General features: G+C 32.5%; 1 protein-coding gene across 13 annotated transcripts in view; it reads left to right on the top strand.

The window, feature by feature from the left end:
* Positions 1-22605, top strand: part of LOC143240590 (alanine--tRNA ligase, cytoplasmic-like) — an 80486-nt gene extending 57881 nt beyond the window's left edge. For 11 of the 13 annotated variants that reach the window (XM_076483284.1, XM_076483278.1, XM_076483285.1 and 8 more), the window contains 6 exons: positions 2105-2184; positions 2804-2990; positions 5402-5458; positions 16206-16328; positions 20518-20697; positions 22329-22605. In XM_076483284.1, the coding sequence (XP_076339399.1) occupies positions 2105-2184; positions 2804-2990; positions 5402-5458; positions 16206-16328; positions 20518-20697; positions 22329-22520 (819 nt within the window). In that variant the 3' untranslated portion in view covers positions 22521-22605. The remainder of the gene's footprint in view (positions 1-2104; positions 2185-2803; positions 2991-5401; positions 5459-16205; positions 16329-20517; positions 20698-22328) is intronic. The other 2 variants (XR_013021832.1, XR_013021831.1) reach the window with 1 other exon arrangement.
* Positions 22606-24955: the final 2350 nt, after the last annotated feature.

Raw genomic sequence — 24955 nt, 5'->3', positions numbered from 1 at the left:
CATCTCTGTCTTCAGCTTGTGACTCTAGTTGTCTTCTTATTAACAAATATGTTCTTCAGTCTTCTGTCATCAACTTATAACCCCAGGTGTCTTTGTAGTAACATATATTCCCTTGCTGTTGTTCCTATTATAAGCTCCAGTAAATAGGTCTCGTCATTAAGCTTTATGCAGATGTTAAACATTCTGTAATTGTATGCATGTATTGTGTTAATATAGTAAACAACTTCAGTATTGACTTCAGACTTATTTTTAGGACATGAAACAGTTTAGTTATCAATGTAGATAATGAAGTCCATATATTATTGATGATACTAGAACACTTACGATTTATTCATACTTATTCTAACTTAATCCAGCAAGTAATTACCAGAATAACTATGGTAGTTAAAGTATTATTCACCAGATATGGGTTAGGGTTAGTGATACCTTATGATGCAAACAGGAATTGTTAAACTTTAAAATAACAAAATATTTCTACTATAGTAACGTGTATTAATTGGAATAACACCATCACACCCCTACTCTCTCTAACCCACATGGAACCATGTATAGAAGTATCAATAGTATTCTACTACAGTAACGTACATAAATTACAGTAACACCATCACACCCATATTCTTTCTAACCCACATGGAACAATGTACAAAAGTACCAATAGTATTCTACTATAGTAACGTACATAATTCAGAATGACACCATCACACCCATACTCTCTCTAACCCGCATGGAACAATGTACAGAAGTACCAATAGTATTCTACTGCAGTAATGTACATTAATTACAGTAACACCATCACACCCATACTTTCTCTAACCTACATCGGACAATGTACAAAAGTACTAATATTATTCTACTACAGTAACGTCCATTATTCAGAATGACACCATCACACCCATACTTTCTTTAACCAACATGGAACAATGCATAAAAGTACCAATAGTATTCTACTACAGTAATGTACGTTATTTAAAATAATACCATCACACCCATAGTCTGTCTAATCCACATGGAACAATGTACAGAAGTACCAATAGTATTCTACTGTTGTAACATACAATGTATAAAAAAAAAATAGAAAAGAACTTTTACTTTTCTATTCATTAGGTTCAAATAGGATTTTTCAACCTCAAGATCACAATTTTAAAACGGAAATCCACAGAAAAGTCACCCATGCTGAATTATACATTCCCCGGGACTCAGCACATGAAATCAACAAAATAAAACACTTTATCAACATCAACAAATTTCCTCCAAAAACCATTGAAGAAACTATGCATACACAACTAGATCACCAACAAACAAACAACAGTAAATCCCAAGATACAACAAACTACAAAACCTTACACTGCTACATACCACATGTTCCTGATATCAGTGACAAAATAACCAAAATTTGAAAAAAAACATAACAAAACACAACATTCCAGTAAACACCAAAATTATTCAAAAACCAGGTACAAAGCATAAGTCCATACTATGTAAAAACTACACTGACAAACACAATACCAACATAATTTTTAAAATACAATGTAACAACTGACACGACTTCTATAGTGGAAAAACAAGCAGAAAAATGGAAGCCAGATTCAAAGAACACGAAAAATACTCCTTCACACATTTTGAACACTGTAACTTAAATAAGCACAACATAATCATAAAAAATGCCCAGATACTAAGTAGGGAAACAAATATAAACAAATGCGAAATCAAAGAAGCTGTACTTATACAACTAAAAGGAAGATTTAACCAATATAAAGGAACACCTTTGTACATATACTAATGAATAACCTAACATCTAACTGCAATGCCCCCTACATTCCCCTACCCATTTACACTCTCATATCTCAACATCTGCCTGGCAGCAGTCAGTTGCAAACTCTCTTTATTAACCTGAAGAAGACAGTCAAGACATTGTTCTGCACTATATTTTAATTGGAGTTTTAATATCCTCACCAGCCGAATTGAGAATACATTTTAACATTATTACTGTTGTTGTAATAATTTGATAATTTATTTTTGTATAGATATTCCAAGGTTGAGTAAACATTATTACTGTTGTTGTTGTTGTTAAATATGTGAAATGTAATAATTTATTCTTGCATAGATGTACCCAGATCCTGTGAGTGTTATCACTATTGTTGATAAAGAAGGGCATGTAGTGTCTAAGGAAGCATGCTGTGGCACGTGAGTAGAATTTTGTTAAGGACAACATCAACCTGATTGGTTAATGTTTAATTTTCCTTCCAAAATATATATCAACAAACTTTTTTATTATTTTATTTCCTTGAGTTATTTAGATAATCTAGTAGAAACAGATGAAGGTAATCCTAAGTACCAGGTGTTTTTTAAGACAGCATAATGAAGCCAGTTTGTTTGTTTAATGTTACTTTCTTTACCAAAAGAATATTTTATACAAAACTGTTTTGTTCGACTCTAGTCAAACCTACTCTGATGTAGACGTTTTATCACGAATTTTCTTCTTGTATTCAAGTCATTATGTGAACATCTTTATTCAAAAAGTTACAATATTAAAATATTAACTTTGCTAATGTACCTGTCTATCAACTTTACAAACCTCAGGGGACATTCATTAACAGCTTATTAATTTTAAGAATAGTTCCTGAGGCTTTCTGTGAAACACAGTATATTATTAGGTAGAAACAAACAAACATTAAATAAATGGATAGATATATAAAAATCAATTCTTAATATTTGGCTCAAGACAAATCTTGACCAGTGAGCAATTACTTTGCATAAATAATAATTTGGAATAATATGTTCTTTGTAATTTATACCACTCTAGCCATGTGCTCAGCACAGGAGATATCGGGGAAGTTGTACTTGTATCTCACCAATCCATAGCTCAGACACGAAAACGAGTTCATATTGTGGCAGGACAAGAAGCAAAAAAAATTTTGGAAAAAGGAGATAACATGTTATCATCCACTAAATCACTGTCAGCTACAATCAACTGTATGAAACTTTCTAAGGCTAGTTTTTTTTTTCAATGTTTATAAAGCAATTTCTGAAATAAATACTTGATGTTTACTAATATCTCTGTCAAGAAAGTATCTGTCTCATGTTTCCTAAAACATTTTTCAAGTAAGTATCTTTCTCATGTTTACTAGAACATTTCTTAAGCAAGTATCTGTCTTGTGTTTACTAGAACATTTCTGAAGTAAGCCAGGCAATAGCTATTTTGTTGCCCAGGGTAAGTTTCATCTTCTTTTTTTTTATCAATTTTATATATAATTGCATGATAAAACTGTATGAATTCATTTATATTTTTTAAGGTTTTATTAATGCAATAGTCAACACATGAATACTGTGCCAGTTCAGAGTATCTATTACTGAGATAAATTTTCATATTGCTTGATTTAAACTCAATTTTGATCAATGATAATGCTGAAATAAAATTATTGCCAATTGAAACAGTTGTATTTGTGCAATGGTTTATTTCAGATTGAGTTTTAATGAGGTGGAATACAGAATTGTTGTTTTTCTCCATTATCAATAGTTTTCAACCAATCTTGTTCATGTCATTGTTGGTTTCAGATAGGAATTTAATTAGTTGAAATAGTTCCTTGTCTACTTGGAATAGTTTTCAACAAAATTGTTTGGCCATGGGTGATCATAGGCTGAATTTTAATAATTTAGCAAAGTTTCTTTCTTCACTAGTAACTGTGATAGATAAATTTTGTAAGGTTCTTAGTCTTTGAACACAATGATGTTAATGGTTTATAAACCTGTATCTTACATATTTCTGCTTATTTATTGATCTACACAATGTTTCAAAAAATTCTTTGATCTCATTCTTGACTGTTCAGCAACAAACTGCAAGAAACTGATTAGCTGGCTATTTTCCAGTAGCTGCTGATATCTTGTCATTCAAGTGGAGGAAATAGCTATTGACTTCGTGTATTTAGTTTTTGAAAAACGTGTTGATAAGGTTTAGTAGAAAATAAAAGGTAGGAAATGACATTAGTAGGGGTTAAACAAAGTGTAGTTATTAGGACTGTAGGATCAGTGGTTGAAAGAAACCAAAAGATTATTGTTAATGGTTTGAACCTATCTACTAGCATAGTATATATCAGGGTTTAGTGCATGGGCTATTACCTTTTATTATTTGCAGTAATGATATTGATGGGAGTTTAATTAGTAAATTAACAAAGTTTGTCAATGATGATAAATTCTTCACTCTTTTATATCTGTGTTGAGGTGTTACAGGATGAGTTAGAAAGTCTCTGTCAGGAGAGTTTCTAGCTTTATCTATGTAAACAGTATCGTTATATGGGAAGTAGTCTTATTCATTTACAGAAACCCTCTTTAAGGAGAGTTTCTAGATTTATCTATGCAAGTCATATCTTCATTTGGGGGAAGTAGTTTTATCCATGTACAGAAATCCTTTATCAGGAGAGTTTCTAGATTTAACTATGTAAGTAATATCCTCATTTGAGGAAGTAATTTTATCTGTATAGAAATCCTCTCTCTGGAGAGTTTCTAACTTTATCTATATAAGTAATATCTTTATTTGGGTAAATAGTTTTATCTGTGTATAGAAATCCTCTCTCAGGAGCATTTCTAGTTTTATCTGAGTAATATCCTCATTTAAGGAAACCATCACATCCATGTGTAGTATAACATGTTTCAGAACATTTCTAGGTTTATATGTGTATGCAGTATTATTCTTCAGGGATGTAATTTTATCCCAGTATAATATATTTTCATTCACAAAAATATGTAGCTTTATCCATGTAAGCTATATCATCTGTTTCAAAGAAGTATCTGTGTGCACTGTATCATTATTGAGAGAAGTATCATCATGCTCTTCTATTGTCTTCATTCAAGAAAGTTCATTTTCTTATTCTAGTAATATGTTCAAAGTTGTCCATAGTGTTGTCCTTGTTTTTATAAAATTATTGTTTAGGGTAGTCTATAGTCTTATTAATGTTTTTCAGGTAAGTCTAGTTTTATCCATATTTGCCCTATCATTGTTTAGGATAGCATCACGTAACATATGATACCAAAGATAAACTTACTGTTGTTAATAAAAACTGTAAAATGAAATTGTTTTATAAAGGTCTTTATATAGTAGCATTTGTGTGTTAGAGTTTTCTTTTAATGAAAAAGTAAAATCATCTAAACATTTCTTTAATTTGAAAATGCTTGTAGAGTGACAGTAAAGTTTTACAAAAAGGTTGTTTAAGCTAAATGATTTTATCTGCAGTTCTGTATTATGTTAATGATTAATTTGAAATAAAGGTTAGTACATGAGAAGCTGAGAGAACTTAAACAAATACTTAATGATAAATTTGAAATAAAGGTTAGTACATGAGAAACTTTAAATAAACAAATGCTTTCTTCTCAAATTAAGAAATATTAACTTTTTATTTCTTTTCAGAACAACGATTTTTTTGAATTGAAGAACCTTATGAAAAGAGTTAAAGAATTAAAAACAGTAAGCTTCTTTTGTTTGGAAGTGAAAAACAATACATTTTCAAGACACAAATTTGTATAATTAAGCAAAAAAATATTTTTAATGGAAAGCATTTAAACTTCACAGTTTTATTTCAGAATTTCAAATTACCTAATATTACCTCAGTAAATTTTTCCAATAGTCTTGTTTCTGTGAAGTATTAGTAATTACGAGTATCATCCTTTCATGTATCAATGTTGACACAAAACTAAAGATATGAAACAGTCACGAAAGAAATGTGTACCATTTTTAACATGGAGTAGTGTAACAGGTGAGCTACTGAAGGCCAGCCATTTGGATTTGATGTTTCATAAGTCGCAAATAAATTTATTTAAATTCTAGGAAGACGGTCATATGTACCTGAGTGACCACACAGGTCACCAATTTAAGGAATTTACATGTGGAACAAGGAATTAATTCAGAGACTGGTGATACAAACAACTTATTTATTCTACTTCCATATCTGACATGTTGACAGATTCATTAACATCAAAAGTACCAAAACTGACTTGATGCAGTTCTCCATCAAACATGTCACAGTCTTCATTTTGCTTATGTTGTTGTTCATTAAGTAACACTGGTATGAGATTCAGTAAATTTGACACTATCTTGACAAATTATCTACCAAATTATTACATAAAATACATGGGGACATAATTCATTTTCAGTTAGAGAACTTATTTAAATATCAAAACTGTGTGTTGTTAGACTAATGAAAATGTCAATTGATATATGTTTTTCTGGGTATTCTTATGAAACATCAAAGAGCTCTCCAGGTCAGTCCACAACTAGGTCCTTCATCAAATTAGTTCAGTTACGTTGAATTACTGCTGACTCTTTGATCAAAACTAGACACCCAGTAGATGTTTCAGAAACTGCCCATCTGCATGTATATCTCTCCTTTTTGTTGATCAAGCCATTGTAGTTAAAGTAATGTACAATTTCTGAAGCTTTCTTCTATGCTGTGATAGCAGTTGTTTCTATAATATCAGTTTGTCATTTTAACTACTTTGACTTATCACATGACAACTTTTTATTTGGGACAACCATCTCTATGAAGCTTCTGTTATGTACTCACATATATATATATATATATATATGTGTGTGTGTGCTGGAACTTACATAAACATATTCCTCACAGAAAGAAAAGGGTAGTTGCAAATAAAACCTCAGGTTGGCTTACAAAGAGTTTAATATAAAATTAAAGCACCATAAATTTAAGAAATTTAAATTGAATGTCATGACAGGAGACAAAGAATATTGTAGAAGATCAAGTATGTTGGTCAAACAGGAAATTAGGACATCAGAGAGGATGTATGAGAAAAGGTTGGCTGAAAATATAAAAATTAACAGTAAGGATTTTTTTTAAAAATACACTGAGAGTAAACAAAATGTTAAAATGGGGATAGGGCCTTATGAAATAATAAAGGAGGGCAGTACCTGAACATTATTTGATGGATGTGTTATTACATTTTGTTTTTTCCTCAGTTTTTACAAATGAAAATTTAAGCAGAATAACACAACTTGAACAGATGATTAATTAAAATGATATCAAACAAGATGACATCATTAATTCTGAGCTGGTTAAGAAAAATTGTGATTTTAACAAATTTATAAGTCCACTTGATCAGATAATATTTACCTAAGGGTTTTGGAGTATGTTAAAGATTGGATATGCTAGTCACTTACTACTATTTTTTGTGTAAGTTCTTGAATAGTGAGCAGGTGCCAGAGTATTGGAAGGTAGCTTATGTTACTTCTTGTTTCAAGGGAGGTGATAGAAATTGTCCCAGTAACTAGACCCACTAGTTTTACATCAATTGTTGGAAAAGTTTTGGAAAGTCTGTTAAAAGATACTTTGCACAGTTATTTGACAAAAGTAGGATTTTATTGCACAGTCAACATGGTTTTACTAAGAGAAAAACTGCCTCAGAGATCTTTGCTTTTTTTTTTTTTTCTTATGAAAGGTTGCAGCTTATGTAGATGAGGATAAGTGTGTAGGTTTGATATATATGAATTTTAAGAAAGCATTTGACAAGGTGTAACATAAAACAATTGTAAAAAATTGTCTTTAGATATGAGGGACATGTCAACAAGTTGGATAGAAGAGTTGCTGGATGGAAGAAAGTAGATGTTTGTTACAAATGGAGTACAGTCAAACTGGACTAATGTCATAATTTGTGTACCTCAGGACTCAGTCTTAGGAACTTTGCTCTTGATTTATGTTAATGGCATAGATAAAGGAATAATCAATAAAATAGCTAAATGTGTAGATAATATCAAAGTCTTGGTTGTTGCTAATTGTTAAAGAATGCTGCTGTTTTATAAAAGGTTTTAGATTAATTAGAGAGTTGGGCAGATAAATGGTAGATAGGTTATCATTATTTGGACTACAAATATAAACTAGATAGAAATAACCTTAACAGTGTTATGAAACAGTGGGATCTTGGTGTAATGGTTGATCAGGCTCCTAAGCTATTCAAGCATTGTGCTGTTGCTAGTGATAGGGAAGTAGGATTTTAGGTTGTATCTAGAGAAACAATGAATACAAGTCTAAAAGGCCCAGCATGGCCAGGTGGGTTAAGGCGTTCGATTCGTAATCTGAGGGTGGTGGGTTCAAATCCTGGTCGCACCAAACATGCTCACCCTTTCAACTGTGGGAGCGTTATAATGTGACAGTCAATTTCACTATTCATTGGTAAAAGAGTAACCCAAGAGTTGGCAGTGGGTGGTGATGACTAGCTGCCTTCCCTCTCGTCTTACACTGCTAAATTAGGGATGGATAGCGCAGATAGCCCTTCAGTAGCTTTTTTGCGAAATTCAAAACAAACAAACAAGTCTAAAAGGTTATAATTTCATTGTACATGTCACTAATTAGTCCACATTTGAAATATTGTGTTCAGCCTTGGTCTTCTTACCTTAGGAAAGGCATTGAATTGTTGGAAATGATTCAGAAAAGAATAACAAAAATGGTGCTTGAATTGAAAAAAAAAAAATTAAGATGATCTGATTGATGTGTTTAAGATTGTAAAGGGAATTAATGGTGTTGATGAATCATATTTAACAGTGAAAATAGTAGGACTAGGAAACAAACATAAACTTTGGCAGGTTAGGAGTCATCTTCAGCTAAGACAGCTTCAGTTTTCTAATAGGGCAGTTGGCCTTGAAATGGGTTACCTTCAGATGTTATAGAGGCAGTAAATGTAAATGAGTTTAAGAAAAATGTTGATAAATATATGCACGAAAATATCTGGTGTTAAGGTATTTTGAAATTAGTTTACTTTAGAGAGTGGAACAGTAGCTCCCATGTTGTCCATCTTTCGAACAATCATACAGTTCCAATTTATACGTATGGTTCCAAATCAGGTAATTCTGTGGACTCTGCCATGGTTTGTTGTGGTTTGGTGGTTGCGTGCAGAATCCTCTCTACAGCTTCTGTGTTCACTGCTGAACTGTACGCCATATCTCTTGTCCTGAATCATATTGAAGCTGAGCAGTACTCCAACTGCACTACCTATACTGACTCGCTTAGTTCTCTCCTGGCCCTGGAATCGCTTCACGTTGGCTCACATCCTGTTCTCCCTGATATTCAAAACCGACTGGCCCATTTCTCATTAACATCTACTTCTATCCAGTTTTTCTGTATACCAGGCCACGTTGGTATTCGTGGGAATGAGCTTGCAGACTCGGCAGCTAAATCTATCTGCTCTGGCACTATCACCATTGTGCCTATTCCATACATGGACTATAGTCCTGTATTCAAGGCTCTGCTCCGTGCCAGCTGGCAGTCCACTTAGAATGAGCAATGCGACATCAAGCTTTTTCAAATAAAACCTTATATTGGGCTTTGGCTGTCTAGCTTTTGTAAGGTTTGAAAGGAGGAAGTTGTTCTAACTAGAGTATGCACTGGTCACAGTTTTTTAACTCATAATTTTTTTTTATCTGGAACTGTTGCACCAGTGTGTAGTTTGTGTAACACTCAAATCATTGTAAGCCACATTTTACTTTTTTGCCAATGTTACGACTCTCAACGACGGCACTATTTTAAACATGTTTTGTCCCAGGGTTTGTCTGTAACATTGGACAGTGTTATTGATGATGGTGACACTGTCCACCTTGATAAAGTTTTTAGTTTTTTAATGGCCATAAATCTTTTTAATCTCATTTAAGTGTTGGATATATATTCATTACACATTTTAAATTGTGGTTTCCTTTTCAGAGTCTCAATCGCTCTAGTTCAATTTGAAATTGGAAAATGGCCAGAACATTAAATAACTCGACACCAGGATTGGAAAGACCAACTTCAGGTGACTAACGCTGCTGTTTGTCGTACTGGCGAGTTGTTATTACAGTTTTGCTGCATGTCTTTTTACACTTTTCTTGCTTTACCTTTTGTACTGGCCATAATGACACATAACCCAGAACCAGGACTGGAAAGACCAACTTCAGGTGACTGACGGTGGTTCTTGTACTTACCTGTTAGTCTTCCTGGTGGGTTATGATCATTACCATTCTGCTACAGGAAGTCCTTTACAACTTTATAGACTGGATGTCAACATTGGTTTTGTGCCATTTTCTGTTTCTAATTGCTGTTTTGTTTTTACCTGCGTTTCCTTTTACGAATTTTACTACATTTACTTTACTTTTACTTTTTTACTGGACATTTGGCTAATCATTATTACGATTTTGCTGTATATCTTTTAAAACTTTTATTATTTTACCTTTTGATCATGGCTGTTATGACACACAACCCAGAACCAGGACTGGAAAGGCCAACTTCAGGTGACTGACGGTGGTTCTTGTACTTGCATGTTAATCTTCCTGGGAGGTTATGATCATTACCATTTTACTAGAGAAAGTCCTTTACAAGTTCTCTTACTCTGCTTTTTCTCTTAATATCGTAGACTAGATGTCAACATTGGTTTTCTGCTTTTTCTGTTTTTCAATGATGTTTTGTTTTACCTTCATTTCTTTTTCTATATTTTGCTACATTTAATTTATTTCTACCTTTTTACCAGATGTTTGGTGCAGATAGCCTAGTTGCTTTGTGCCATAAAACACTAAATCAATCAACCCATGTTATCCTCAAATTTTGTTATGCTATGTATGTATATCATACAAAGGAAATTCAGTTTTATTTCCTAGAAGCATTTGTAATGTCAAAAATGTTAGAAAAATGCCTCAAATGCTTCAGTAGGAAACCAAGGGAAATATATATCTTTTATTATTGATATAAGACTCAAGATTGAAATAAGTACAAAACCAAAAAAGAGAAAACTGTCAAAAAATAAATTTGTGATATAAACTAAACATAGAATTAAGCAAAAACCAAAAATATATGACAGTTGCAAAAATAAATCATTATTGATATAGAACTAAACACAAAACTGAAACAGCTACACAAAAGATATACAAAACATTCATAATTATTACACAGAAACTAAATACCAATTTAAAATATGTATTACTATTCTTGATTAAATATTTAGAAAGTGATTAATTATACATTTTATTGTAATATAAGTAGTATTTAAAATAAGGGAATGTAACATGCACAGAAACATAATATCACAACACCTTCAAATCATGACAGTGATAACGTTCTCTGTCACAGTCAATCCTCCTGTTCATTATGGGGATCTCTTTACTACTGCTGGATCACTCTGTTGTAGTACTTTGATAATGGTTCAACTTCTAACACTGAGGGGGCTTCTCACTTCATTTAATCAATGTTTGAGTTGAGGGGGGGGTAGTATTTGAGGGTCATTCATTCATCAGGCAAGTCCTTATCACATTTAAACTGATGATGAGTCTTTTACTGCTCTCCGTTTTAGGTTTGAGGTTATGTAGCTGTGATGATTGCTGTTGGTCATCTCTTCAGGTAACCTCAACACCAGTATTTTACCTCTTGCTCCTTTTTCTCACTTTTGTTAGACACTCTTCAATAAGATACTTAAGGCGAGATTCTTAATATAAAGATGTCTGTCATTTCTTCTTTTCTAAATAGTGATGTTGTGGTAGCAACTGTTGAACATAAATTATTAACTTGGAAAGCAAGAATTGCTATTTCCCTTCACACACTGGTTTTGCAACCACGTGACTGACTAGTTCTGTTTAATTTCAACCATATTAATTGGAAAAGGTTATAGTAACTTAGCTGATTGACAGAGCTCTTTCACCTCTAAATCCAATGCTTTCTCACCTGACTTGATATGAATGGCCTCACAAGAACTTTCAGCTCTTTCTTCCCTATCCAAATGCTTGATCAAGTTAAGAACTAAACCAGACAGATTTTTAATCAGATATCAAACTGCCTGTTCCTAAGTCTTTTCATTTCATAAAAAGTGGTATAATTATTCATTGGCTATACCCTCATATACTGGGATAGAATATGCTTTAACCTAATTCACATGGGCCTTTGATGTCATCTTAAATACACCTTACTTCCGAGGACTCTTGAACAATGCCAGACTGAGGCATCGTAAAGATATAGTGTTTTGGTGTACTTAGAACCCCAACACCAAGATAAACAGTAGCTTTTGCTCTAGTGTATCGTAACAATGAGGTGGGCTCGGTAGCTTATCAATAGGTTCTGCACAAGCAGGCATATCTGTGGGTCATTACTTTCTCATTAATGTAGTTTCTGGTTCAGAGAGGTTTGACAATACTCTATAGTCCTTTCAGTTTGCCAGTTGGTGGTCATCATTTAACCTACTGGTGAAATAGCTCCTGTTGGCAGATGTTGTCCACTAGAGAGGTTTCAAATGGCTTCAAATAAATCTAGAATTGGGTTATTATGGCTACTGTAAGCCTGATGGTACTTTAACCTGTTCAATGCCGTAGACAAGATAACTCGTCCAAGCCGATTGGTAACGCAGTGCCACGGACGAGTTAATTTGTTCTCAATAATACCTAACTTCAACGCTAGATGTCAGCACCATACATGCATTTGACCTACTTTTAAATTGTTTCACTTTTGATCCAAAATGGCATCAGGAAAAATGTTACAAAATGAAGAAGTATTAGAGTTGTATTTTTAACTTGGTTCAGAGTTGCCGTAGCAGCTGAAATACTTAGCAATCAACAGGTTAAAGACTCCATTTGTTCCCAATGACTTACCAGACATCACATCATCATAATCCTCAGTTATCCACGTTTCCCTCACACTGAGGTCAGTCATGTTCTGAGTGCTCCAGATATTGGAAGCTCTTCTTTATTGATCATCAGTTGTTATTAATTAGAAGTCATTGACTTTTGTGGCATCACCAAAAGTCTGTTATTCAGGTGAAGTATTATTATAGACTGAAACATTCTTAGCCAACAATTACCTTTAGTGACCAGATCTCCTGTTGGTCATAAGTCATTCTAGTTATGCAAAATTCCACTTCCTTTCACTAAGAAGCCTTTTAAAACTTAAAATACCATAGTAGCATTGTTACATTAACTAAGGATATCAAACAGTTAATAAGAAATGCATGTTTCATTCTTGAGTTAAAACTAAAAATATTAAACAGTCAATAATTGATACCTATATCATTGTTGACATAAAACAAATATAAATTATTCAGTAAGAAATGCCTGTATCATTGTTAACTTAAAGAGAGTAAACAGTCACTGTAAGAAGTTTACGTAGTGTTAATATTGGTCAATAAATCCATGACCAATATGTCAGATTACTGAAAAGGACAACTAACTATTTTCAATTGTAACCTAAGACCCTGTGTCACAAAAATGACTCAATTTACCCCAAAAGTGCAATTACTTACCCAGGGTGCTTCAGGAAGCTGGTTTTTACAGGAATAATTGATACTGACTGTTGATTGAAGAGGTTGTCTTATAGCAACACTGTACATACAAACACATATGACAGACTCAGTATTTATACGAACAGTCTAAGGAAGTTAGTGGCATGATTTTGTGAATATGTTTATTAAAAATACTAATTACTTCTACTAAACCCTAAGCATTGCTTTGTTTCTTTCCAGTATTTGTTCCATCTCCCAAATTTTCTCATGCATTTAATTTCACAGTTTTTACATCACAAAAATTGTTTGTTTCTCAACAGATAGCATAATTTGATTTGATTTAACAAGTACAGGTAATATTAATATCATAGTAGTCTTCTCTGTTGCATACTCAGTGTTATAGCATGCTTGTGAGAAGTGTAAAAAAAATGAGTTACCTAAATGTCTCAACAGTGTTTCCCCAATAGCCAGTCACTACATGAATGTTAGATTTCACTGTGCCCTAAAAACATCAGATATGTTGCCATAGTGCCTCATCATTACATGAAGGTCAGGTTACATTCTGCCCTAAAAGTGTAAAATATGATGTCACACTACCCATTTGTTGTATGAATGTCATTTTACTATTCACCTCCCAGTGATAAGTCTGTATACTTGTACTGCTAGAAACTGTGTTTCAATACTTTTTGTGGGCAGAACACATATAGTCCTTTGTGTGGCTTTGATCTTAATAATACAAAAATGTTGTACTGTGTCTTGAAAAAATATTTTTTTATAATTCTGAAAACTATCATGGAAATGTGACACTTTAAAGTTAAAGGATTTTTAAATTTGTGAAGTATATTCACGAGTAAAAACAAAGCTCAATGTTTCTTGACACAATGACAGATAAAATCTGTTATTTTTTACAGCTGACTAGTTTTGGTAATACAGTTACCATTAACAGGGATAGTAAGTGTATTACTTAAACTTGTCAGCTGACCATTAAAAGAGCTAGTAACTACATTATTTAAACTTGTCAGCTGACCATTAAAAGAGCTAGTAACTGCATTACTAAAACTTGTCAGCTGATCATCAACAGAGCTAGTAACTGTATTACTAAAACTAGTCAGCTTATCATTAACAGAGCTAGTAACTGTATTACTAAAACTAGTCAGCTGATCATTAACAGAGCTAGTAACTGTATTACTAAAACTAGTCAGCTGATCATTAACAGAGCTAGTAACTGTATTACTAAAACTAGTCAGCTGATCATTAACAGAGCTAGTAACTGTATTACTAAAACTAGTCAGCTGATCATTAACAGAGCTAGTAACTGTATTACTAAAACTAGTCAGCTGATCATTAACAGAGCTAGTAACTGTATTACTAAAACTAGTCAGCTGATCATTAACAGAGCTAGTAACTGTATTACTAAAACTAGTCAGCTGATCATTAACAGAGCTAGTAACTGTATTACTAAAACTAGTCAGCTTATCATTAACAGAGCTAGTAACTGTATTACTAAAACTAGTCAGCTGATCATTAACAGAGCTAGTAACTGTATTACTAAAACTAGTCAGCTGATCATCAACAGAGCTAGTAACTGTATTACTAAAACTAGTCAGCTTATCATTAACAGAGCTAGTAACTGTATTACTAAAACTTGTCAGCTGATCATCAACAGAGCTAGTAACTGTATTACTAAAACTAGTCAGCTTATCATCAACAGAGCTAGTAACTGTATTACTAAAACTAGTCAGCTTATCATTAACAGAGCTAGTAACTGTATTACTAACACTTGTCAGCTGATCATCAACAGAGCTAGTAACTGTATTACTAAAACTAGTCAGCTGATCATTAACAGAGCTAGTAACTGTATTACTAAAACTAGTCAGCTGATCATTAACAGAGCTAGTAACTGTATTACTAAAACTAGTCAACTGATCATTAACAGAGCTAGTAACTGTATTACTAAAACTAGTCAGCTGATCATTAACAGAGCTAGTAACTGTGTTACTAAAACTTGTCAGCTGATCATTAACAGAGCTAGTAACTGTATTACTAAAACTTGTCAGCTGATCATTAACAGAGCTAGTAACTGTTACTAAAACTAGTCAGCTGATCATTAACAGAGCTAGTAACTGTATTACTAAAACTTGTCAGCTGATCATTAACAGAGCTAGTAACTGTATTACTAAAATTAGTCAGTAATAATTGATAATAAATGTTTATCTATAATTGATACTTGTTTTTGCTTTTAATACAGCAGTACAGTGTGCCTGAAGACAGAGTACAAGTGTAATATATATGGTATTTATGAGCTATTTATCATGTTAAGTGTTTTAATTGGCAGTTCATTATCAGTAATTTTTCATTGAATCAATAATATTGAATAATACTTGGTGTGTTTTTTCATGCAAATAGTTTCATATGGTTAACTTGTATATTTCTACATTATATTCAACTGGGATTCCATATTGTGTGTGTCAAACTACTTAAACATTGATAATTTATTTGAACTAATAAACCCTAAGTTGGGAACACTACACAAATGTTACTTTGTCCAGTGTGATCTCATATGAAAGTAAAGGGATGATAAACAATTAGCCATAAAATCATCAACATTGTCATAAAGCATGTGGTTAAACAGGCAACTTGGTGAGTGCTATAAAACCAGCCACCATGTTTTCTTTTGCAGAGATGGTTAGTGGTCACTTTGTTCATAATATTCCCTCTGGTAAAACCAACAATAGAATTATAAAATAGTACAATGAAATATTGTGTTGAAGAATATAAAATTGAACATAATTGGATTGGTGGTGGTTAGAATGTGCTTGTTCAGCAATAAGTTAGTTGTAATAATTATTTAAAGTAAATGCACTGATATTATCTTTGTCAGGATTGATATTAAATGTGAATTACCTCTTCCTCTTTAGGAGTGACAAAGGAGTATTTTTTATACGTTGTTTTATTTGTTTTAAACATATTTTTCTTGTATTTAGTGTTTAATGGAGACTGTAGTTCCATGGACATACAAACAGATTATGACAAAAGATTTAGAAACCATGGATCGTCAAATTATGGCATTATTGAGGTTTTACAACAAACATGTTCTCACAGGAAAGGTAAGAAGTTTTATTAGTGAGTTTGCATCAAATGGAAGTTGACTTTTTAAATTAATATTGGGATGTTTCTAGAGAGTTAGGTATTTCATCTGAATACTGTGATTTCAAACATTATGCTGAAAAATCTGTGAGAAAGTAATACTGTGGGCTACATTTTTAAGTTTTTTAATTTTGATGTTAATAGACTGAGTGTGACAATAATGTCAAGTAAATTTTGTTAGTAGGCCTAGAATATTCTAGGTGATGAGGCATACATCTTGAATTAAGACATTGGCTACAAATATAAGCTAGTCAAGTTAAATAGAAGTCAACATCAAAGTAATATATTCCACATGTGAGTGGGAAATTGTAGTTGATTCAGTAAGTACTAGTGGTTACATAAGCTAATTAAGAGTTCATTTGCTTTCACTTAGTAGGGTGGCAATCATTCAGTGAAGTATTCAGTTATAGAAAGGTATTTGGATCATAGTTAGTTATTCCCTATATTTAATTAACCAAAACATCAGGTGTAAACTTCTACAATTATTTTATTTGTAAATTAGTTACAGTAACATTAGTGAGATATTTTCTTTTGAATGTAAACTTAGGCCTAAAACTTATAATGGAAATGAAGAAAGCCTCAAAAAGTGGTAAGGAAGAAATAATAAACTAATTTATTGTTAATGCATCAATTGTACTTGGCCTTATTTTTGCAAAATAATTTAAACAAGCCAGACACACAAAGGTAAGACATTAAAAAATTATTATTTTGCAAAAAACAAACTTTCAAATACCCTCCCTAAAGTTCATTTTCTGATGTTGACATGATAATGTTGTAATAACATGCCAACATTGTAATAGCATAACAACACTGTAATTTGTATCTTTCACAGAAGGTTGATGAATATAAGCATAAGTTTGGTATCAGTTAGTTACATTGTTAGTATTGTTTAATTCTAATGAAGGTTTCTTGGCATCTTTAACAGAAAACTGATGAATATAAATATTAGTTGATATAAGTTGTTTACCTTGTTATTGTTGTTTAATTCTAATGAAGGTTTCTTGGTATCTGTCACAGAAAATTGATGAATAGAAACATAAGCTTGGTATGAGTTATTTGCATTGTTATTGTTGTTTAATTCTAATGGTTTCTTTGTATCTTTGACAGAAGGTTTATAAGTTTGGCATTAATTATTTAAATTATTATTTTTTAATTCTAATGATGGTTTCATGGTATCTTTGACAGAAGGTTGATGAATATAAACATAACTTGGTATTAGTTATTTACCTTGTCATTGTTGTTTAATTCTAGTGATGGTTTCTTAGTATCTTGGATAGAAGATTGATGAATAGAATCATGTGTTTGGTATTAGTTATTTACCTTGTTATTGTTGTTTAATTCTAAAGAAGGTTTCTTGGTATCTTTGATAGAAGTTTGATAAAGAGAAACATAAGTTTGGTATCAGTTATTTACATTGTTATTGTTCTTTAATTGTAATGATGATTTCTTGATATCTTTGACGGAAGTTTGATGAATAGAAACATAAATTTTGTATTAGTTGTTTGCATTGTTATTGTTGTTTAATTCTAATTAATGTTTCTTGTTATCTTGGATAAAAGATTGTTGAATATGAACATATGTTTGGTATTAGCTATTTATCTTGTTATTGTTGTTTAATTCTAAAAAAAGGTTTCTTGGTATCTTTGATAGTACAGTGGTACCTTGGTTCTCAAACGACTCCCTTCTCTAACAATTCGGTTTTTGAACATATTGTTCGAGAAAACAATGTTTCGGTTTTCGAACATAAACTCAGTTCCCGAACCAAGCTGTTGTGGCCTGAATCCCCGAAATAACCCGACTGATGACCCGAACGACTCTTTGACCATTTTTGGCCCATGGCAAGCTTTCCCAAAACATTTTACCCGCACCTGTAGTTCAGTCCACACCCCTGCTATAATCTGCTGTGAACTTTCTCGTTTTTCTTTGTTTCTTTTCTTTGTTATTGTTGTTTTTCTAAATATTCTGATTAAATAAGCCACCATGGGGTCAAAGAAGGATAATAAAAGCAGCAAACCAAAAAGAAAAGTTGTTAGAGCCACAATAGAGGTGAAAAAAGATCTCATATCAAAGTACGAGAGTGGTGTTCACTTGTCTGACCTTGCTACACAGTTTGGTATGGTGAAGTCTACAATCTGCACCATACTGAAAACTAAAAAGAGGTCATCAAAGGAACTGATGTTGCAAAAGGAGTGACAATGCTTACGAAACAAAGATCACAAACAATGGGAGAGGTAGAAAAACTGTTGTTGATTTGGATAAACGAAAAACAGTTAGCTGGTGATAGCATTTCTGAGACCATCATTTGTGAGAAAGCAAAGCAGTTGCACACTGACCTCCTGAAAAACACCACTGGAATGAGTGCTGATACAAGTGATGCCTTTAAGGCTGGTAGGGGGTGGTTTGAAAAATTTAGGAAGAGAAGTGGCATACATAGTGTGGTGAGACATGGGGGGGTGCCAGTTCTAACAAAGACACTGCTGATAAATGTGTTAGGGAATTTAAGGACTATGTAGAAGCTGAGGGTTTTATTCCCCAAAAGTGTCCAACTGCAATGAAATAGGCCTCTTTTGGAAGAAAATGCCAAAGAGGACTGACATCAACAAGGAGGAGAAGTCACTGCTAGGACACAAGCCAATGAAGGACAGGCTAACTCTGTTGTTATGTAATAATACAAGTAGGGACTTAAAACTTAAGCATTTGCTTGTGTATCATTCCAAGAGCATGAGGGTTTTTAAGAAAAATAATGTCCTGAAAAGTAAACTAAATGTCATGTGGAGGGCTAATAGTAAAGCATGGGTAACCAGGCAATTTTTTATGAAGTAGGTCCATGAAGTGTTTGCCCCAAGTGTAAAGAATTACCTCATGGAAAAAACAGTTGCCACTCAAGGCCCTTCTTGTGATGGGCAATGCACCTGCTCACCAACCAGGCTTGGAGGACTTCAGAAACATTTTAAAATGCAGGCAGAAACAAAACTCATCAGACAAGTTTTTAGTGAGAAATAGGTCCAGTGAGTCTCAAGCAGGATGTAGTAGTGCAAAGAGACAGAAAAGAGAAAGAAACCCAGTAGGAGAGTTACCTGACGTTTTTATAGAAGGTGACTCCCCTTCCAAACAATAATAATCCTCCTATTCTCCACTTTCCTCACCACCTTTCACTAATGCCATCAGCTCTCCTCAGCACAGGTAAAGTGCAGTTAAATTTTGATTTATTGTTTTTTTATTGTGTTTATAGTTTTTGTGGTTGACTTTATGCATGTATTATTATACAGGTATAAATAAGCAATATTTTTACTTTAAATGCTTCATAATGCATAATTTTTGGAGGTCTGTAATGGGTTAATTTAATTTACAGTATTTCTTATGGGAAAAATTGATTCGGTTTTCGAACAAATTGGTTTTGAACAGATTTCTGGAATGGATTAAGTTTGAGAACCAAGGCACTACTGTAGTTTGATGAAGAGAAACATAAGTTTGGTATCAGTTATTTACATTGGTATTATTCTTTAATTGTAATGATGGTTTCTTGGTGTCTGTGACAGACATTTGATGAATAGAAACATAAATTGTGTATTAGTTCACATTGCTATTGTTGTTTAATTCTAATTTATGTTTCTTTTTATCTTTGATAAAAGATTGATGAATATTAATATATGTTTGGTATTAATTATTTAAATTGTTGTTGTTTAATTCTTATGATGGTTTCTTGGTACCTTTGACAAAAGGTTGGTTAATATAAACAAGTTTGGTATTGGTTAGTTACATAATTATTGCTGTTTAATTCAAATGATGGTTTTTTTCATATCTTTGACAGAAGATTGGTGAATAGAAACATAAGTATTGTTTGAGTTGTTTATATTGTTATTGTTGACAAAAAATTGATGAAGAGAACCGTAATTTGGTATTTGTTAATTAAATTGTTGTTGTTTTTTAATTCTAATGATGGTTTCTTAGTATTTTTGACAGAATATTGATAAATAGAAACAAGTTTGTTATTAGTTACATACATTGTTGTTCTTTAATTGTAATGATGGTTTCTTGATATCTTTGACAGAAGGTTGATGAAGAGAAACATAAGTTAATCTTAGGAAATTTCTACTAGGAAAAATTTTCTCTGTTTTAAGTAAAGATTTTTATTTTTGGTAACAATAGATTAAAGAAGAGTTAACTGTTCACAAGGACAACAGATATGCTATAGCTTTTCTAAAGACACCAGGGGATGACAAGCAAATTATCAAACTAGCAGGAAAGGAGCTCTCTGTTATTCCACATATGATTTTCTTTCATAGTGCAGAAGACAAGAAAATTGTCTGCCACTGTTATGTACCACAGGTTGGTTTGTCTTATTTTTTTACACTAAAAATGTATGAATTTGTTTTATCTTTATGTTCATACAGTTACTAAAATTTGAAAATGAAGGACCATATCTCACAGGAATTTATATAAATCATGTGTCAGGTGTGAAAAGCTTGTGAACTTTAGCTGTGTCTAATAGCTTAAAGAAATTATCGTCCAGTATTAGGTCTGTAGAAATGTGTTTTGTAAAGGACATTCTATTGTTTTTGCTAGTTAGATTTCACAATTGTGTAAAACAATGCAACACACTAAAGAATTACCTTTACATATTAACGTACTGTCATATTTTAATGTTTCTGTGTAATTTTCCAGCTCATCATTTTTTTATTCATTACAATGGTAGCATGCTTTTATTTAATTTCCCTGCTCTAGAATTTTATAGCTGTCCACAATATACAATATCCTGCTACATTAATCTCTGAAAATTGTTATATAGTCTGAAACACCAACAATAATCCCGCATATAATTATTTGCTATTTTAATTCTAGGTTATACTGTGGATAGGAGATAAACAGAACATTTCAGTTTTTTTATGTGATGTTGTGTATTTAGATGTTCAGACAATAAACAACATATGAAGCAGTTTGTCATCGATCTTGGACTTTCCAGTGTGTGTGTGCGTGTGCGTGCGTGCATGCATGCATGCATGCATATCATTATCATGATGAGAATCTGACCTCTATATAATGTTGGCCTGAACATCCTTTCCCCCCTCAAAAACTATGCACAGTAAGCACTTGTTTGCCAGGTCCACTTCAATCCACTACAAAACCTGGAGCTCCCAGAAGCTCAGTTGTCATTTAGCACAATGGATTATGCTAGGCTGTGATGGATAATTGATTAAATAGCAATCCTTTTAACCTCTGCAAATGATCAGAACACAAACCAATTATTCTTACAGATGTTTAATAGTCTAGACCTTGTTATCTCAAATGAACCCTGCTTCCAACAGTAGAATTCAAACAGGTGCATTTGGTAAGAAGGAGGGCTATATTATGGAATCATTGCTCAAAGACAGTGATAAAACATGATGAGTGTTGCATAACATCCCATAATGGAACTTCTAACAGAATTGTGCAATATACCATCATGTCCAGAATCACCACTTCCCCCAAGGACTCATGGAGTTTACATCCAGAATAACTACTTCCAACAAGGATTTGTGGAATGTACATCCAGAATAACTTACTTCCAACAAGGATTTGTGGAGTTTACTTTTAATATCTGCTGTAAGACTATGTCAGATGACATAAATCTGCAATCACCAGTACCTGAAAGAAAAAAGATAATTTGTAATATCTTCATTGCATTCTTTGAAGTTCTAACATAAAGCCTGTCTGGAAACAAATCTCTTGGCTTTTAAAAAAGATTTTGACCACTACCTGATAACTGAATTGAAATTAAAGTAAAAGTTGTGAATCTCAGAACCAGAGTAAGCTAAAGACCCCTTTAAGTTGTTATGAACCAAGTTACCAAATACTGATGTGTTTGTTTCTGTTCATACTTGTATTTGTGTTGCAGTTTTGCATGATGTGTTTCATGTTAACATGGATATGATTATAATATGTGTTTCTTATTTTGAGCATTTGTTTAATTTCCTTTGTAGAATAGGGCGAGTTCTACGTTTAATGCCAAGCTGTGGATCAAAGCTGTAGAAGAACTTCTTGAGGCAACAGTTAGATCACTAGGAGATGCTGATCACATATGTACTGTGAAAGGAGATAAATTTCAACATCTGCATAAAGCTGTATCAGCTGCTCATAAGTTTATAGAAAGTGATTATCTAGTTAACAGATAGAGCAGCAAGCAGTGAAGAAATATTTCGTAGTGCATAATTATGTAGATTGTTTTCAGGCCTCATTAAAGCTTTTATTTCACTCATAGTATCAGTGCAATTTTTAACAATACAACATGTATGTTTCTGGTATTTTAAACAGGTATCCACTTTACTGAGTACCTGTATAGTGAACATGATTAAAAATACTACCCTTAATCTGGAACATGAATCTGCCTGCTGCTGCAGGTTTATTTGGTTAACTCAAATCATTATCATGTCACTTAAGTGTTAAAAATAATTAAAACTGTTTTCAGTTCATTACCTGATTCTAATACACGTTTAACATCCTTTATGCTTTCAGAAGTGTGTATTTGTCAATATGATTTTTATCTTTGAATTAGGTAACAAATGATCTAAAAAGGATAACTGTGGCTTTATATATTTAACAGTAAATTTAGATTAAGACTTCCAAAATTCTTGAACAATTTAACTAATGATAAGAGACAAAAACTAGAGTTTGAAAACTTTATGTGAAGCCATGTTAAATGAAAGGAATCTAATATTACGACTCAGACAAGACTATGAGTGGTTTTCAGTAACAATTGTTTTCAAAGGAGCTGCCTAAAATAAACAAAAAAAATAGCACAAAAACAAATTGTGGTTATTGTTTACAGTTCCTAGAGTGGGGTAAGAAAGGTTAAATCTGATTAGCTGTAACAAGAGTACATACATAAATCATGTGGTTGTTGTTTACAGGTCTTGGAGTGGTTTAAGAAAGGCTAAATCTGTTTAGCTGTAACAAGAGTATACACATAAATCATGTGGTTGTTTACAGTTCCTAGAGTGGCATAAGAAAGGTTAAATCTGATTAGTTGTAACAAGAGTACATAGATAAATCATATGGTTGTTGTTCACAGCTCTTTGAGTGGTATAACAAAGGGTAAGTCTGACTTGTTCTGTTGACAACAAACAACTCTTTCAAGTAATACCAATAAAAAAATGCAAAAAAGTATTTTTTTATAAATATTCCTTCCCGATAAAAAATACTATATCTTATTTTTGTAAGCTGGATTTAAGCCTTTCTATGGATATATAATTTCTCTTACATATATTTGGTACAATGAAATACATTGCAAGAACAGTAATGAAAATCACATTCTTTTTGTTCCATCACATTTTGCCAAAACTATAAAAAGAAAACTTCTCATAATTACAAATGAAGAGCTCTTACTTTAGCAAGAATATTTTAACCTAATGACTATAAAGCAGGAACAGTACCAATAAGAATTATTCATATAGTAAGTGTGTCTTTAGTCTAATGGATACAAAATAAGAACACAACTAATAAAAGATGTAACTGTTGTAAGGGTGTCTTTTGTTTAATGTATACAGAACAGAAACACATCTAATAAAATATGTTAATGTAACAAGAGTGTCTTTCCTTTAATGTGTACAAGATAGAAACACAACTATTAAAATATTTTAATGTAGCAAAGGTGTCTTTAGTCTAATAGATCCAGAATAAGAACACAATAAAAGATGTTACTGTAGCAAGGGTGTCTTTAGTCTAATGTATACGGAATAGAACACAACAAATGAAACGTTAATGTAGCAAGGGTGTGTTTAGTCTAATGTATACAGAATAAGAACACAACTAATAAAACATGTTAACCTTTGTCTAGTTTTCTGAAAAATGTTGTTTAACCCAGTTTTCATTGTTGTGTTAAAGAATGTTTTAAGGTTTTGATTTATTTATAAAAATCTCTAATCATTAAGGAACAGTTTGAGAATATTTGGATGTTTAAAAATATAGAAGATCATCTGTTATCATCCGGAACACGTGACTATGTCGTTACTAAGATAGTGCTGAACTTGTGTTTTGTCGAATGATAAGATACATGTGTAATATGAAAACAGCTTTAGAACCTTGGACTGTATGAAGAAACACCCGGAACTGTTACTGAATATTGTTACATGTTAGTGGTTCCCTCAGTAACTCGGAGATACCCGTATAGGGATTTCATCATCTCAACAGAAAAGGGCAAATCACAAGCCAGATTAAAGTTTCCGTTATATTGAACATGTTCTTGGAAGATGTTCTACTGTGTCGCCCCGAGTTATGAAACTTCAAAATACCCAATTGATTTTCATGTCAGTTTTGATACGTCATAAAATTGTATATAGGTTTTGTTGTTTGTTATTAGGCACAATGGACATTTAATGGTTATTAAATGTACCCTGTTTCACAGTGGAGGAGACTAAGACGGTCGTGAATGGTATGACTTACACTACGTCACAGAAAGTAATATTTCATAGAAATTCAGGGGCGTCCCACCATATCGAGTTTAGCATGACCAAGTGAATATTACACTCGACTGAAATTTACGGATTCGAATGTCTTCAATGAACACTCTTGCCCCTTTCAACCGTTAAAGTGTTATAACTTTCCAGTTAAT

The sequence above is a fragment of the Tachypleus tridentatus genome, chromosome 13, assembly GCF_004210375.1.
Source record: "Tachypleus tridentatus isolate NWPU-2018 chromosome 13, ASM421037v1, whole genome shotgun sequence".
Taxonomy (NCBI): Eukaryota; Metazoa; Arthropoda; class Merostomata; order Xiphosura; family Limulidae; genus Tachypleus; species Tachypleus tridentatus.
This window is presented reverse-complemented; position numbering and strand designations above follow the sequence as displayed.